The following is a 17,960-nucleotide window of genomic DNA, read 5'->3' on the forward strand; positions in this document are numbered from 1 at the left end:
TGAGAGTTGCTCTGGTCTAGAGAACAGGGTTGCATTATTCCCTCTGGGAGTGGGGACCCTGGGAGTCCATAGAGAGTGGACTCCCTGCGGGGGCCCACGGCAAGAGACAGGCATGCTAAGGCTCAGAGAGGTGCAGTTCCAGGAGGTGGAGGGGCTTAACACCCAAGAGAGAGTGGACCCCCAAGAAGGGCTGTCACACTGAAGGGGGTTCCCCCCAGGGACTGTACGGGTCAAGAGTGGACATGACCTGTGACACCATCCATTCATCCATCTGTCCCTCCATCCCCAGACACTCCTTCTATCCATCCATCCATCCACCCATCCATCCATCCCCAGACACAACCTCCCTTCCTCCATCCATCCCAACACTCCTTCTATCCAGCCCCAAATAGCCCCTTTATCTCTCTATCCATCCCCATAACCCCATTCTCTCTATCCAACCCCATACACACCTCTCTGTCTATCCTTCCCTCTCCATACAAACACCTCTATCCATTCATCCCCATACTCCCAGTCTCTCTAACCCTGTATACAGCCCCTCTATCTATCTCTCCATCCCCATACTCCCAGTCTCTCTAACCCTGTATACAGCCCCTCTATCTATCTCTCCATCCCCATACTCCCAGTCTGTCTATCTAACCCTGTATACAGCCCCTCTATCTATCTCTCCATCTCCATACTCCCAGTCTGTCTATCTAACCCTGTGTACAGCCCCTCTATCTACCTCTCCGTCCCCACCCACCCGCCTATATCTAACCATCTAGTTATCTGGCGCCCGTCACCGTGATGTCTGGGCACCTCACAGTTATTAGTGGTGTTAGCCTCAAGCACCCTGTGCAGCAGGGCAGGGCTGTTTTCCCCATTGTACTGGTGGTAATGCAGCCCTGGGTAGATTAAGTGACTTGTCCAGGGTCCTGCAGGGAGCTGGGGGCAGAGCTGGAACTGAACCCGGGTCTCCTGAGTCCCAGGCCAGTGCCCACTTTGTGGCGTCGGGGACATCCTGGTGGCCCCAGAGCACGTGGCCAGACATGACGTTCCATGGGACACAGCACAACACTTACCTGGGTTCCCAGCACCACCTGCAGCTCAGACACCCAACCCCGGCTGTGATGGGCCACGGACGCAGCCCACTGGCAGCGTGTGGCTGGTCATGCAGCACAGGGTACGTGCTCTGCAGTGCCCCGTGGTGTGCCCTGCATGTGGCCCTGCCTCATGCCAGTGCTGGCCTCCAGCGTGGCAGGCAGCCAGCTGAGGGCCAGGACATGCCCTGGGATGGTGCCAGCAGAGCCCCCCAGAATGCAGCTACCCCCATCCTGCACAGGGGCTGTGGCACATGCTGCTCTCTCCCTCCACCCCAGCCAATTTGGAAGGGACAGTAACACCAGCGCCTTGCAATGACACCAAAGGGCAGGTGTGATGCCTGCAAGACCCTACAAGCCCTTGGCCTGGTCCCGCCCCATTCACTACCCAGTCTCTACCTCTCTCGCCTGAGACCAAGGAGAGTACCACACTTACCCCTATGCCGAGTGCCCCGTCCATCCTGCTCCTTGCTTCCCAGAGTGCCAGACTTTTCTGCCAGGGCCTTAGTTCCCCTGTATCTCATCAGTTTCCAGAACAGATTGCAAGGCACTTGGGGCAGGGACTTTGGCTTGTCTATGGCTCTGACCTTGGGCCTGAGTGGACAGCCTGTTATAGTCAATGCAGGGCCACGCTCCACAGAACAATAAAGGAGGGCTTTGTCATTATCCCCATTCTACAGATGGGGAAACCAAGGCGGGGCAGTGACTTGCCTCAGGTCACCCAGGAGGCCAGTGGCAGAGCTGGGCCTAGCACCTGTGCTGCTCTCCAAGGGTGAGGGGCAGCACAAGGCAGGAGCCCCGCCCCGCTCTGTGTTGTGTTCGTAAAGCGCCTAGGAACATGGGGCTCCTGTCTAGAGCTGGGGGTCCCACAGCTACCCGCATTGCAATGATATATACTGATGGGCCTGGCCCTGCTGAGCCCTGGGGAATGTCATGGCAGCCGTCAAGGGGAGCTGAACCAGCCCACACCAGTGACAGTGGAGAATCCCACCCAGAACAGCTAATGTTGTATAAACAACCAGACAAAAGCCAGGAGGAAAACCGAACCATGTCTCTGACTGGAGGCAGCGTGTCCTAGTGGGCAGAGTGCCAGGGTGGGAATTGGAACTGTTGAGTTCTGTATCCAGCTGTGGCCCTGACTGGCTGGGTGACTTTGGGCATGTCCCTTCCCTGCTCTGTGAGCGCCGACTTCCCAGCTACTGAGACTCAGTGTAGGTGTATTGAAAACAGTATTAATGTTGTGATGTCTCACTTTAAATTCTCAGGTGTTTTCCTGGTCCTTCTTGCAGGTAGGGGGATCTGCAGGGCAAGGTGAGATCAGAGTCAATCTGCAGAGAGCCAGCTTGCTACAGCAAGGTGGGGTGCATTGCATTTCACTGCCTTCGGGAGCAGCCTGTTTTGTCTCTCTCTGTTTTCTGGTTCTTGAGTGTGCTTGATTGTAAGCAATAAAGTTGTGTGACCTTGAGAAGATTTCTATTTTATAAAGCTGCTTTCTGGGGTGTGTGACAGGAACATAACACAGAGGGGACACAGGCAGGGGAAGGAGCATGTGGAAAGAGTGGTGAAATGTTATAAGTAATGACACTGTGCCATTTTCTAGATCACCATCTCCACCCACCCAACCCTCACCATACATGTGAGCGTGCCCACACACCCATCATACGTGTGCGTACACACACATACACACACTCACAGATGTCTCAGGGCAAGTGATGCAGGGTGGAGCGGTTTGGTCCTGATTCCTCACCCCCCGATCAAGCAAAGCTGCCAGTTTGGAAAGCAGCCTGCGTCACCCAGGGGCTGTCGCTTTCCCGCCACCGCTGACTGGCACCTGAGTACTGCTGGCATGACAGAAGGGCCCAGTCCAACACACACCTGCTCACCCAGGGCTGGTCTTGGCCTTTGCTCCCCGGGCCAGGCCTGCCAGCCGGTTGCACCCTCCTGTGGGCTCTGCTCGGGCCCCACCTGCAGGGACTGGCCCCTGGTGCCAGTGGAAGTGACTCTGGACCTTTGCCGGGAAGAGGCCCCTGGGCTTGAGGGAAGGATGTGCTGGCACCAGACAATCTGGAGCTAACCACTCCAGATTTGCCCAGAGCCCTGCCCCTAAGCCCGGCTCAGTGAGGGGGAGCCCTCGCCCGGGCGAGGGGGGACAGGGTGAGGGGCTCCCCACTCTCCTCCCTAGTCTACAAACCCCGGCTCCTGTGTCTTTCTTTTTAACTCTTCAAGCCACTCAGCCATGACCCCCCTCCCCCTCCAAAACCCCAGCCAGCCAATCCCGCGCCTCTCCGCTCTGCCGGGCCGCTCTCGGGGGGACCCCGTGGGATAAAACCGGCTGGAAATGACTCTGATTGGAAAAAACTTCCCAAGCAATCAAAAGTCAAACGGAGATTTCTGGTGGTGCGTCCCCCGCCCCTCCCCCCGCCGACTCGGAGACAGGCAGCTCGAGGCGGGTGCTGCAGCCGACCAGGTAACAGCAGTGCCCCCCCCCATCGATGAGTGCTCGGATCTCTGCTCCCCAGGGGCGGGGGGGGGGGGCCCAGATTTCGGGGTGTGTGTGTAAAATCTCTCTTCCAAGTGAAGGGGGCGACCCTTAGCGGAGGGGGGTTGGGGTGTGACCCCCCCATCTCCCAGAACTGGGTGTATTTTCACCCCTAAGCATCCCACAGCTGAAGCTGCCTCGGACACCTGGCTGCAGAAGGGGGCTGCCTGGGTTCCTGGCCCTTTCCAGCAGCTCATTTTCCCTTCTCCCCCTTCCAGGCCGGCAAGACTTTTCTTGGCTGGGGGGGGGGTGCTTGAGATCCAAAGGTGACCCCCCACCCCTGCTCCTCTGCAGCGCCCAGCTCCTGCTTGGGAAGAAGAGATCTACCGCCAGGAGCACCTGCCGGCCTTCCTTTGGAGGGGCGATCTCCCCCGCCCCCTAACCGGCCATGCCCCATAACACCATCCGATCAGGTAAGATCTGCCCAGCCTGGGCCTCCTCCGTCCTCCAGCCGTTCCCCGCGCTGGGCGGGATCGGAGCCTGCGCCGCTAACCCACGTCTTGGCGACGGAAAGACCGGGGGCTGCGGGGTGTGAAATGCGGGCTCCACTGGGGCAGCGGGGGAGAAGAGCGGAATCCCGCCCGACATGAGCCCTGCACCGGTTCCCCTCCCGTCTCCTGCTGACGGGCCATTTCTTCCCCTTTCCTAGCCCCGGGCCGGCCGGAGACTGGGTGTCTGCGGGCTCGCGGCGCAGGGGTTTCTCCCCACGTTTGCTTTGCGGGGACCCTACTTTGGTACCTTGTCTTGCTGATTGATCGCGTGCCCCTCGCATTGGGAAATCCGGCAAGAGGGAGAGAGACCCCGGAGAAGAAAAAAATCTCCCCTTCGGGCGGCCAGATTGAAACAGGGACATTTTAAGTTTAAAGTCAAATTGGAATAAAGTTTAAAGTCAAATTTGCCCGTCCTCTGCTCCCTTCTGACTGCTGAGTTTCCATTCACTTCACATGGGTCTGGATTAAACCTAGCGCCCATTTCCAAGCGAACCCCGTTAGCAGAAGGGAGGGCTTCTTTGGCGGGGCCTAGTACAGTTTATTCATGTTTAATTCTTTTTAAAAGGGAGAGAATTGGGGGTTGTTTTTTTTGTCTTAAAGAAGGAGAAAAAACTCTCCCAGATCTAAATATCCCGCAGTTAATCCCGGGGTAATTATGTGATTAAAATCTCCCCACGAAAATCTGGAAATCAACCCGCCGGTCGCCCCTAAAGCAGGGAAAACACGGGCAGCAGATCCTGCGATGTGTAAGTTTCCCTTGATTTGTGCAGAGCTGCAGGCGGCGGCCCGGGGTGAATATTGACTGGACAGTTAGCTGGGCTCGTTTTAACACCCCAGATCCGGGCGAATACATGGGGCTTGGGGCAGCGGGGATCTGAGTGTGCCGGGAAATAACCACTCCCTCGCTAGGTGTGGGAATAAACACGAGCCACCCGCGGGAAGCAGGGGGCTCTGGGCGGGGGGTGGCAGGGATGGAGAAAAGCCCTTGGCAAACAAAACCAACCCCCGCGTGGGCTGCTAAAAGCCACGCCGGGCTCGGGTGGCGAGCGCGGGACAAGGCAGGTGGGCGGACAGGGGCACCTGAGCTGTGGAAGGGGGGAGTTTGGAGAACTTTTCCCTTTGCTTCGGCCGGCTCCGCTTCGGGTCCTGCTGGCCCCCGGAGGTCACGGTGGGAACGGGATGGCAGCCGACTGCGCATTAGTATTGCGGTGGCCTGGCTCAGGCTGGGACGGGAGTGCTTTGGGGACAGGCGGCGGGGGCAGGGGTTTGGCTGGACACCTTTTCCGGGGGCGTGGGGGGATCCCAAGAAGATCCACGTGGTTATTTGCCCCACAAGATCCTGTGTCTGTCCGAAGCTACCAGCCTGGGGTGATGTGCGGGGCTGGGAGGGAGGGAAACGGGGATTTATAGAGAGCGCTTCGCTTGTATTGATCCCGGGGAGACACAATCAATAGTCGGGCGAATATAAAGTCCAGCTCCGCAAAGGAAGCATGAGTTATAATAACCCAGGCTCGGAGCGGGGGTACGGAGGTATCTATTTATCTCTCTGTTTAGCTTGTTGTGTAACACACCCCAGTGTTTTGTAGTGTCACTCCGGTTCTTGTGTAAACCCAGCGGTTCCAGGTAACTAGTGTCTGAGCTGCCAGCCCCGAGCAGTGTGTTTCCATGGAGCGGGGGCTCTTTGATCCAGACCGGGGCATGTTTTGGTTGTGTGGTTTCCGCAGCGAACGGGCTCGGGTCCGCTCTGCCCCATGGCACATCAGACCTGAGCCCGGCTTTGTGCGCTGATCCCAGGTCTCGGCTCGCGTCCCGCTTTTTCGGCCGGCAGCCCCTGGCTGGGGGGATTTTCTGTTCGTTAAAAATAAATGCACCGAACGTGTTTCTTCCCCCTTCACATTAAATCCAACATTTCTCTTCGCTTCCCCTTTCCTTCTCCTGCCTCCCGCCGGCCCTGTGTAAACCGACACAGGCCGGGGGCTGCAGTGTGTAGCCTGAATTCGGACTCACGAGGCCGAACTGGGTTTAAACAAATCCGAGCGATCCAGGGACTTTGCCACGTAACAAAGGAAACCCGAGAGGAAATCTATTTCTCCCAATCGATGCGAAATCGGTCCGTCAACGCAAAGCGGGCAGCGACGGGCTCTGTTTCCATTGCTACACTCCTTTCCTTGCTGCTTCGGGAGCTTCCTTTTGAAGGGAGAAACCAATCCCTCAGTCGGTCGGTGAAATGCAGCGCCCGCTGGCCTCTCTCAAGCCAGACACGTTTTAAAATAAAGGCGTGAGCCCCCAGTGACCGTCGCGCTGGCCTCGGCCAGCTCCAGACCCAGCCCTTGTGTTTTCTGTCCCCGGGTCCGTTCTCATCCCCAGCATTGTCCCGAAGGGAGCGACCGCAAGCATCGGGATTTTACAAGGCGCGGCCTGATTTGCGTGTCCCGTTTTCAAAGAAAAATCGATTCCCGGCGATTCTGCTCCCGGCGTGTCCAGCATAAACACAGACGTGCCGTTGTCTTTGGTTGGGGGTTTGGCCGCTGCGTTTTCTCTCTCGCTGGCTCCTTCGCTCCCTGGCCAGCGGGATTTTGGTTCAGTTCGAAAGGTTTGATCCTGCCCCCTTCAGCTCCCCGTGCCGGGGAAACGGGACCTGCTCGGGGCCTGCGACTCCCCGAGCCGGCCGGCTCCGCTGCGCAGTGAACCGACAGGGGGGTGAAAGTCCCAACTAAATAATGGCCATTGTCGCCCAAAGACATCTGCGAGGCAGGAAGGGCCATTCCCCAGGCGGGCCCGCGGGTTAGCAGGGCGCGAGAATATGGTTAAAAACCGGAAAATAAAAGAAATCTCAAATCAAACACAAGGCGCTGCCGCTGGACCCCAGGTCCTTTCGCGGGGGGCGCTGGGACGGGCAGCAGTGTCACCCCGGCCCGGGGGGAGCCCCCCCGGCTGTCCAGAGACCGAGGCGGGTTCTGACACCCAGCGCGGGCTTTACCTTTGTCGACGGTTCGCGTCCTCTCCCCCCACCCCAGCCCCGCAATGAAAGTTAATTAGGAGATAATGTAGCCAGCTCCCGGACGAGTTTCGAGATAAGAATCTTTTCAGGCTTCGTCACTTGAATTGTCCCAGCGGTGGATGGGGGGGGGGGGGTTGGACGCTCTTTCGGAAGTCACATGGGGGACTTTCTCCGGGTTCTGGGGTTACGCGGGGTTTATTATCTTCTCATAAAGCTACGGCTCCATCCCGGGGGGCGGGGAGGGGGACGGTTAATTCATGTTAAGGGGTCACCCTGCCACACGTCCTTCGGGCTTCGTTTTTTAAACGGTGGCCCGGGACAATGGGGCAAAGAGGCCGGCAGTGAGCGCAGAGGGATTTGGGTGGCTGCTGGGAAGCGGGTCCTTCATGTCTGGGCCAGGGCCAGCGGCAGGCAGGGAAAGGCCTGGGTGCGCAGGGCTGGGATTTCTTATCCCTGGGCGTGTCTGGATCGAGCCGTAGGCCCCTGCCCGGACAGGGGTTAGTTAGGGCTCTGCGGTGTGGCTTTATGTCGGGAGGGGGCCAGAGACGCTGACAGGTGCTGTACGGACAGGTGAGTGTGTGGGAGTCTCTTGTGGGTCTGTGTATTCCCAGGGGCATTGTGTACTCCTGGGTGGTGTCTGTGTTCACTTCAGGTCCAGCTGTGAAGCTAGGGTGACCGGGTGTCCTGATTGTCCCAATATCTGGGGCGTTGCCTTACAGAGGTGCCCATTTCCCCCATCCCGATTTGTCACACGTGCTGCCGGGTCACCCTGTGTGTGACAAGCTGCAGTCTAGCAGTGGGTGTGTACCGCACACTGCCACAAAGGCCTGCATCTGAGCAGGGATAAGGAGGGACACCCAGACAGATCACGCAGCCAGAAACCCTAGATTGCAGAACGCCCCCCGCTCTCTAAATCCGCCCGGCCGGCCCCATCCCCGGTGTCGGTCGCGCACACACGTACAGCGCCGCACGACTGCCGTGGGGATCCGTCCCCAGCGACTCCATTAAAAGACAAGAGAGGCCTCGTCTGCTGGACCAGCCGAGCCAGCAGAGCTGCACCAGCCTGGCCATAGCCGCAAAGCCCCCCCGGGGCTGGGGTCCCCAAGGCAAACGAGCAGAACCAGGACAACCAGCTGAGGCTGCCGCTGGCACGGCTCTGAGGCAGGGGTGCTGGAACTGGGGGTGTGGGGGGGGGCTGCCGCACAGCCTGGCTGGAAGTGGTTTCCATCATACACAGGGTCTAGTTCGGTTCAGTGCCTCTCAGCCCCCCACCGTACAAATGGTTCCAGTGCCCCGTGGGCACCCGGGCCCCCTCCCCAGAGCCAGGCCGGCAAAACTTGGACGTGTTGCTCGGCCTGTAGACACTGTTTCTGCAGTGACTCGGGCCCCAGGAGCCCGGATCTGTGAGGGGGGGGGGCATCTGGCCAGTGATCTCAGGGCCGGAGTCCAAGTGGGTTTCATGTTCGAGGCTCTATGGAACGTTTTACTCTGTCCCAAAGCAGGAGCAGTTCAGCCCAGGAGCTGATGGGCTGGCGAGGGTGGGGGGGATTGTAGCACTGGCCTGTACTCAGAGAGATCCCAGTCACCTGGCCCTGCTCAGCTCCGGGGGGGAGGGGGCAGGATAGCAGATGTCCCCATATTAGGGGCTTTGTCTTATACACACAACTCTACCCAATCCCCACCTCAAAAAAGTGTCCTGATTTCTCACACTTGCTCTCTGTTCACCCTAGTGCATGCCCAGGGCTGGATCCTTCTCTCCCTTGTAATTTACATCAACCCCAGCAGCTCCACTGCCTTGGAGGGAGCTGGGGAGCAGGGACAAGAACCAGGCCCCTTATCCGTGGCCCGATCCGGTGGTGGCTGTGGGGAGTGCAGGTTTGGTTCTGGTGCGATGGGAGCAGGACTCAGCAGCCCGCCCCCGGCTTGCTGTAATTATTAATGGGCGCTGGGATGCCGGTGCAGGGGGAGTGTAAGCCCAGGCCCGGGGTCTAATCATTCACGGCCCAGAGCTGGGGGCTGGGAGTGGAGAAATGAGAGTTGTTTTTTAAAAGGCATAAAATGCTTTAAAAACCCAGTCTGAGCCCAGGGGAGTGGGGAGCCATGGGGCCTGACCGGGAAAGGTAAAAGCTTTACAACAGAGCACCCCCCACTATGTTCCCCCCACCCATGTGTCACGCATAAACCACTGCACCCCCCACTTCCCACTGCATCCCCCCACCCAGTCACCCCCATGCACCACTGTGACCCCCACCCCCCCACTGAACCCCCCACTGTGTCCCCACCCTCACCACTGTACCCCCGACCCAGCCAGCCCCATGCACCACTGTGACCCCCTCCCCTCCACTGTACCCCCCACTCTCCACTATGCCCCCAACCCCACTACTGCACCCCCCCACCCAGCCATCCCCATGCACCACTGTGACCCCAACCCCAGCACTGTATCCCCCCCAGCTACCCGCATGCATGACTGTGACCCCAACCCCCACCACTGTGACCCCCCACCCAGCCACCACATGCACCACTGTGACCCCTACCCACCACTGTGCCCCCAGCCACCGCCACCCCTCCATTGCACCCCCAGCCACCCCCATGCACCACTCACCCCCCACTGCACCCCCCCACTTCCCCACTGCACAGCTGCTCACCCCATGCACCGTGCATGAACCACTGCATCAACACGCCAATGCACCCCCACACAAACACGCGCACACTCACTCCAGGATACGAACTTGCATCATCACACCAGCATACAGGGTACACTTGTCAACACACCAACAGTCACAGGTCCCCACCCCAAGGCATGCAATCACAGAGACACGTGCATAGACTGGAACAGACACACACAGCCAACCTACACCCACTGTCCAGACAGACATGGACAAACCGACACAGCATCCACAACCCACTATATGCATGGCCAACCCACAGACCCCCACGATTCTGTACGAACACCTTCCCGCCCCCAGGGCGTCTATACAAACACACCCAGTCAAATACACAGATGTGCACCGACGCCCAACACACAAACAGTCCAACATACATGAACACACCCATATGTATAGATGTCCATATCCCCCCTCTGGCCACAGAGCCCTGCAGAGAGAGAACAGTACGAAACATGTTTCCGATCCGAAAATATATTTGAAAAATGCTGCGTGTATTTTTGCCAGCTGGAGCAATGTGAGGGGGCGAGATGCCCAGCGGGTGCAAACTTGCGCACGCGGGATCCAGCAGATGGGCAGTGACTGATACCAGCTGAGGATCTGGCCCTGGTCTCTGGAACGTCGTGGTGGCATGTTTTCCCTGAGCCAAGGCAGGAATCGGAACGAATCGAGGGAGAAATACAACTGCGTAAATCACCTCGTGGTGCAGCCGGTATCGTACACACCAGACAGACGGGGCTTTTCGTCACCAGCGCAGCACCTCACCAGGCAGTGATGGAGTAATCGGGTGGTTGTAACGAATTGTCACTTACTATCCGGCTGTCGCAATAGCGCTGAATATGGGGCAGATTTTCAGAGAGGAGCGCAGGCCTGTGGGAAGCCAAAGGGCTCTATGCATCTCACTGCACCCTTGTGCCTTTTGAAAATCACCCCCCTATTTCTTTGAAATCAGGGGTGGAGCCAGGGAGAGATGCCGATTTACCCCAAGTAAATATCTGGCCCTTTAATCACAATGCCACACAAATCTCGCCCCCCCACCTTTAAAGGGAAAAGAGGGGAATGGAGACACCTGGGCCACCCTGAAACACCCATCCCTGGGTGATCTGCAGCCTCCAGAGCCAGCGCCCGGTGGGGAGCGGCTGGGCTGGGGCAGGGCGGCCCTCTGCCAGAAGGGGGTGGCCCTGGGATGCTGTGAGGTGATCTCCAACCAAAAGCAGAGGAGAGGAGTGAACCCTGCAGCCCTTACTCCCCCGAGTAAGGATTGGGCAAGGAGATGAGGATTTGGTGTAAATCAGCAAGACTCCACTCATTGCAGCGAGGGCCCGATCCTGCTGAGGGTGATCCTACTGGCGTCAGGGAATGGAGCAGAGTCCCTCCCATGCACAAATGTCAGAAGGATCGGGCCCTGAGGTGGGGACCATGTGTGCGCAGGTCTGGCACAGACATACAATAATCTTTAGGCTTCAGACTCGGGCGGGGCTAGGTGATGCTGGGCTGAAACGTGGCCATGCAGCGTGTGTGATGCGTGGCAATGCCATGCTGTCCTGGGGCGGGGTCATGCTGCACCACGGGGCCGTAATTGTGTGGCACGAAAACTCCCGGGACCAAGAGCTACTGACCAGGGACCAGCCTCTGCTCCTCCTCTGCTCCTCCTCCTCAGCAAGGCGAGGCTAGCGGATGGCACGGGCTGGCCCTTGGTGCACTCCGGATCCATGCAGGGAAATGGAGCCAAGCGGCCAAAGGGCCCCGTGTTCACGTGGCTGGGTCGTGGGCTGGGTCGATGCCTAGGGCGGGGGTTCTCAGTCTGGGCTTCGCAGACCCCTGGGGGCTTAGACTGGAAACTCACTGAACAGAATCTAATGACAGCCGCAGAGAAGAGATTTCCAAAGGGGTCTGCGCCTCCCTTCGGAATTTGTTAGGGGGCCGCAAATGAAAAAAGGTTGCAAACCACTGCTCTAGGGGCGGCCTGGGGAGCCTGCGGCTGGGGGTGTTGGGCTTTGTACCACGGGGCTCTCAGGGGTTGTTCCTGAGTCCCTTTGGGTGGTGTTAAATGTTCTCTGGGAAGGGAAAAGCCAGGCTCCTTCATGGCTGCTGGGCCCGAGAGCTGAGCTCATCAGCGTTAATGGCCCCCAGAGGCCCGCGGGGGCCGATGCGCACCGGCCGAGCGTCGAATGGGGCTGTGCAGAGCAACGCTCGTCGCTCCGGGGCTGTGGAGTCATAGGCCAGATTCTGCCTCTAGGGACTGCCGTGTAACAGCTCTGATTTCTATGGGGCTTCGCCTGATTTACACCAGGGCATTGCCAGGGCTTTGCCTGTATCCGTAAGGCAACTGCCGTGTCGGGTGGGGGTGACAGGGTTTGTTCAAAACAGCCCAGGGCTCTGCTGGGACGCAGTGGATACTCCCCCCTCCTGCCCATCCTCCATTGTACGGGGGGTGGGGGGAGGAACTGAGGCACAGGGCAGGGCCTGACCCAGCTGGTCTTTGACAAAACTGGGAGTTGGACACAGGTTTTGGCCTTGCTCCTGCTCCCCTTATTCAGCTAAGTCCAGCTGAAGTTTCCAGATCAGATTCTTAGGGGAAAGCTCCCTGCTCCCCCAGCTGGGGCTGCATCCCTGGGTCTCTGCTCCCCTCCCGGGAAGCCCCACTCTGAGGTCCAGGTGTGTGGCTGGGGGAAAGCCAAGGAGCTCCCTGGCAGGCACTGGAGCTGGGTCACCTTGGCTGGAGGTTGTTGCTGGGAATGGTGGGGGCTGGCCTGGGGTTGGGGGATGCTGTTAAAGAGGACACTTGGGGCTGGGGTCAGTATTTGGGGCCTGGTGCTGAGTGTGGGGTTGGGGTGGCCGCTGGCTGCGGACGGGGGAGCCAAGTGTCGCAGCGGGGTCTAGAAGCAGTTAATGGGGCTGGAGGAAGGGTTCAGATTTTCCTGTTAAAGGCATTTTAATGGCGCATGAGGTCTTGTCTCCCCCCAGGGAGGGGGCCAAATGCCTCTCTCCATCTGCCCCAGAGCGGACCCCCTGCATCCCGCTGCTCCCTGTAGGATGGAGGCCTCTCTAGCAGGGATAAGCCCTGCCGGGTGACCTTGGGCAAGCCCCATTCCCTCTCCCATGCCTCGGTTTCCCCTCCCAGCTCTTTGGAGCAGCCTCTCACTGTGTGTCTGCACAGTGGGAACCCTGATCTCAGTGGAGGTCCATGTGTGCCCCCTGCTAAGGCCACGTCCCCCTGGCCATGCCAGCCTGCTGAGCTGTGGCCTGCCCCCAGCGCCACCATGCAGAGGTTCTGGGCCACTCCTGGCTAGCAGCACGTCCTTCTCTCTGGCAGCTGCCTGGCTCTGACCCTGCTCTGCTCCGGGCCCGGGTGCGGTGCTGCTGCTTGCAGCCAGAACAGCGCTGGCTGAGGCACCAGTGGAAGCATGTGCCTGATCCAAGCCCCCGAGCTCAGGGGAGGGACTTGCAGTCCCTGGGCTTGGATCAGGTCCTGCAGGGCAGAAAGCAAGACCCTGAATTGTCCCCCCCGTAACTTGACCTCTGCCCCTCCCTCCCCCCAGGGCTAACCCTGGCCCCGACTGGCCCCCAACATAGACTGCGAATGAACCCACCCGCCAGCAACCTTCACTCCCCGTTTGAACACCAGGGTCACTGAGTGTCCTGGCAGCAAAGTGCCATGGAGCATTTGGTTGAGCAAAACTGGGACAAAGAGCTTGGTGGCTCAGAGGCCGATGTGGCAAGATAGCTGGACCCGTCCGACAGACTGCGCTCTACAACCAAGATGGCCCACAGCCTGGGGGGAATCCCCGAGCCCTGTCCTCTGAAAATCAGCCTTTTGTCATGTCTCGCATCTGAGGGGGAGGGGTGTTCTCTTACTGTGTGTCCGTGCAGCAGACTGTTCAATAAATATTTCTGTTCCGTATTTGGAAAAGAGCTGGATGAAGTATTCGTATCACAAGATGATGAAATACTTTCCTCTCCAACAGCAGCTCAGGAGCATGTCAAACAGCAACGACTAAAGGCAGACCTCTTTAAATCAGCAGGAGCAGAGGACTTGCACCCAAGAGTTTCAAAAGAGCTGGCAAAGGGGTCTCCTGTCCAGTTGGTGCTGATTGTTGTTGCTAAGTCATGGAGCACTGGGGAAGTTCCAGAAGGCCGGAAGAAAGCTAATGTTGTGCCAATATTTAAAAAGGGGACGACCTAGGGAGTTACAGGCCTGTCAGCCTGACATCAGCAAAATAGTGTCGTGGCCAATCTGATACTCCTTTAATAAAGATTAAAGGAAGGCAATGTAATTAATGCCAATCAATGTGGGTTTATGGAAAACAGATCCTGGCAAATTCACATTGTATATTTTAAAAATGAGAATACAAGGTTCATTGGTAAAGTTATTAGTGGTGTTGTAATTAACAGTGTTGGGAGGAGGGATAGCTCAGTGGTTTAGAGCATTAGCCTGCTAAGCCCAGGGTTGTGAGTTCAATCCTTGAGGAGACCATTTAAGGATCTGGGGAAAAATTAGGGATTGGTCCTGCTTTGAGCAGGGGGTTGGACTACACGACCTCCTGAGGTTCCTTCTAACCCTGATATTCTATGCTTAGACTCCTCTAAGGCATGTGACCTTGTGCTGACATTTTGATCAAGAATCTAGAATAATATAAAATCAAGGGGGCTCAGATTAAATGGCTTGATAAATGGCTGACTGATACATGTTCAGACCAAACTGTAAAAGGGAAGAAGGAGAACCTGGGGAACTACAGATTGCTCAGCCTCACCTCAGCTCCTGGAAAAAATCATGGAGCAGGTCCTCAAGGAAACCCTTTTGAAGCACTCGGAGGAGAGGAAGGTGATCAGGAACAGTCAACATGGATTCACCAAGGGCAAATCATGCCTGACCAACCTGATTGCCTTCTATGATGAGATAACTGGCTCAGTGGATATGGGGAAAACAGTGGACGTGATATATCTTGACTTTAGCAAAGCTTTCGATCCGGTCTCCCACAGTATTCTTGCCAGCAAGTTAAAGAAGTATGGGCTGGATGAATGGACCATAAGGTGGATAGAAAACTGGCTAGATTGTCGGGCTCAACGGTTAGTGATCAACGGCTCGATGTCTAGTTGGCAGCCGGTATCAAGTGGAGTGCCCCAGGGATCAGTCCTGGGGCTGGTTTTGTTCCACATCTTCATTAATGATCTGGATGATGGGATTAATTGCACCCTCAGCAAGTTCACAGATGACACTAAGCTGGGGGAAGAGGTAGATAAGCTGGAGGGTAGCGATAGGGTGCAGAATGACTTAGCCAAATTGGAGGATTGGGCCAAAAGAAATCTGATGAGGTTCGACAAGGACAAGTGCAGAGTCCTGCACTTAGGACGGAAGAATCCCATGCGCCGCTACAGACTAGGGACCGAATGGCTCGGCAGCAGTTCTGCAGAAAAGGACCTAGGGGTTACAGTGGATGAGAAGCTGGATATGAGTCAGCAGTGGGCCCTTGTTGCCAAGAAGGCTAACGGCACATTGGGCTGCATTAGTAGGAGCATCGCCGGCAGATCGAGGGAAGTGATTATTCCCCTCTATTTGGTACTGGTGAGGCCTCATCTGGAGTACGGTGTCCAGTTTTGGGCCCCCCACTACAGGAAGGATGTGGACAAATTGGAGAGTGTCCAGTGGAGGGCAAGAAAAATGATTAGGGGGCTGGAGCACATGACTTACGAGGAGAGGCTGAGGGAACTGGGATTGTTTAGTCTGCAGAAGAGAAGAGTGAGGGGGGATTTGATAGCTGCTTTCAACTACCTGAAAGGGGGTTCCAAAGAGGATGGAGCTCGGATGTTCTCAGTGGTAGCTGATGACAGAACAAGGAGTAATGGTCTCAAGTTGCAGTGGGGGAGGTCTAGGCTGTATATTAGGAAAAACTATTTCACTAGGAGGGTGGTGAAGCACTGGAACGGGTTACCTGAGGAGGTGGTGGAATCTTCCTTAGCGGTTTTTAAGGCCCAGCTTGACAAAGCCCTGGCTGGGATGATTTAGTTGGTATTGGTCCTGCATTGAGCAGGGGGTTGGACTAGATGACCTCCTGAGGTCCCTTCCAACCCTAATCTTCTATGATTCAATTATTATGATGGCTGGACAGATGTGTAAATAGCCCTGTTGGTGTGATCACTTGTCCATTATTTCAGCAAGTGTGAGCATCCCTGTTGTTGGTCCCAGCCCTGTGGGATGCAGCACCCCCTTCCAGTGAGTGAGGGGATCTGGCACCTCACAGGATCAGGCCCTAACAGAGCCCCCTTCAGGGACAGATTCTGACAGGCCTTTTTGCCTTATGCCCACAGTGCTGTGGAGTTCCACCTCTCTGGGGCTGTCCCATATGGCCTGCAGCGGGACTGGGGGTCTCTGGGCCGGCCCAGGAGTGGGGTGGGGAATCATTGGAAGGTGGGGGCTCGGCTAAAGATGGTGCAGTGAGGTGGCCAGCCGGGCAGCGCGCCCCAGCCCTGCGCCAGTGTGTGGTGCCCTCCTCTCCATGCACACCCACTGCCTGGCAGCCAGCTGCCCCCCTTTCCCCCACCGCTCTCCATCTCGCCTCCCCTGCATAATCGTTCTTGCCTGCATGAGCGCTCCGGCTCCGCAGCCCGGCGCCCCCGGAGGCACTCCCCTCGCCTGTTATTCTTGTATTAGCGCCGAGCCCATTACAGCTAATTTGCTCGCCCTAATCTCCATTTATTTCTCCCTCGTTGATATTAGATTTTGCTTCTCTATTGCTCCGGCCTGATTTCCTCTTTGTCTCTCTAATGGCCCCCCCCCATTTCTCTATTAATCTGGTTTCCTCTCACCATGCGCCCCCCCCCTTGTCCTTACCACCCACCCCAAACTGAGTCCCCTTTAAATTAACTCCTCACTGCCCAGGGGCTGGCGGAAAGCAGCCAGGCTTCGCACAGGAACAGGCCCCTGCTCAGAGCCCCTCATGTGTTGGCTCTCACACCACACTGAGACCCCAGAAACAGGCCACATCCTCCCGCACCCACCAGGGGCCTGCCCTACAGCCTGAACCCCCTAACACCATGGGGAGCCCTCCCTGACCCAGCCAGGCTCACCCTGCACAAGCCCAGCAGCCTCTGGGGGTTTGACCCCCACTCTCTTTGGGGTGTTTCGTAAAGCCCCAGCTCCTGGAGCCAGGGGAGTTTCTGCTCCAGACTGCCTGTTTGCAGAGGGCAGCTGGTCATGTGGCCCCAGGCCCCCCCCGCAAAAAAGCAAAGACAAAAGGACCTTACCTTTGGCACTGCAAAAATCCCTTGTGGTTTCTAAGGCCACCTCATCATTTTGGGGGGCCTGGTTCATGGGTTTTGACCACTAGGGGCTGGCCAGATGGAAGAAACTCTGCTCTGGAGAGTTAATGGCACTTCTCGGTAACCCAACTCTTCTCTCCCACCCCCTTGGTCGCTGGTACTCCAGCTCCCCTTCCTCACCCCTCTGCCCCCATTCCCTGTATCCTGTCCTCTGCTCCACACCCCTGGACACCTTCCCAGAACCCCCCAGGCTCTGTCTCCCAATTCCACTTCCCCTCCCCAACACCCTTACCCCGCCTCCCTTCCCAAGCGCTGTACCCTGACCTCCCCAGCCCCTGTAACCATCAGTCAGCTCCTGTATGTCACCCCCTTTCACGTCCCACACTGAGCCCCTCTAAGCATTACTGGTGCCTCCAGCTCCCTGCTCCCACCTGGCTGACCTTACGTTCCTGGGAGTGGGGCTGGGAGCGGTATATCGAGTCAGAGATTATTAGGCCAGACAGGGCTAAGGCAATCATCCAGTCCAACCACCCAATTCCCAACTTAATCCCTCTTTGAACTGGAGCACACTGTTAGCAAAGCAGCCCGCTCGCTTTAGCAATGGGCTGTGCTGGAGAACACACCAGGCCCTTGGGAGGTCGTTCCAATGGCTAGTGACCCTGGCTTGGACCTGCAGCCAGCGGATCGTGTCAGGCCTTAGACTGAAGACCCCTCTGGTACCAATTTCTGTAGGTTCTGACAGACTGGGATCCAGGTCCCCCTTGACAGTCTCTTTGATGGAGCTCCTGGGGTCGATGGCAAGTTGTCCAAGCCTTTAACCATTCTTCTGGCTCTGCTGCAAACCCTCTGCCATTATCAACAACCTGCTTAAATTGTGGGCACCAGAACTAGGCACAGGATCCCATCAGCGGTCGCACCAGTGCCAAA

The 17,960-nt window shown here is 57.4% G+C and overlaps 1 protein-coding gene across 5 annotated transcripts in view; it reads left to right on the plus strand.

Annotated features, from left to right (window-relative positions):
* The first annotated feature begins 3,429 nt into the window (after positions 1-3,429).
* PAX8 (paired box 8) overlaps positions 3,430-17,960 on the plus strand; it is a 35,675-nt gene continuing 21,144 nt past the window's right edge. For all 5 annotated transcript variants that reach the window (XM_074940196.1, XM_074940199.1, XM_074940197.1 and 2 more), the window contains exons 1-2: positions 3,430-3,546; positions 3,913-4,031. In XM_074940196.1, coding sequence (XP_074796297.1) covers positions 4,007-4,031 — 25 coding nt within the window. In that variant the 5' untranslated portion in view covers positions 3,430-3,546; positions 3,913-4,006. The remainder of the gene's footprint in view (positions 3,547-3,912; positions 4,032-17,960) is intronic.

Source organism: Natator depressus, chromosome 26, assembly GCF_965152275.1.
Source record: "Natator depressus isolate rNatDep1 chromosome 26, rNatDep2.hap1, whole genome shotgun sequence".
NCBI classification, from domain to species: Eukaryota; Metazoa; Chordata; order Testudines; family Cheloniidae; genus Natator; species Natator depressus.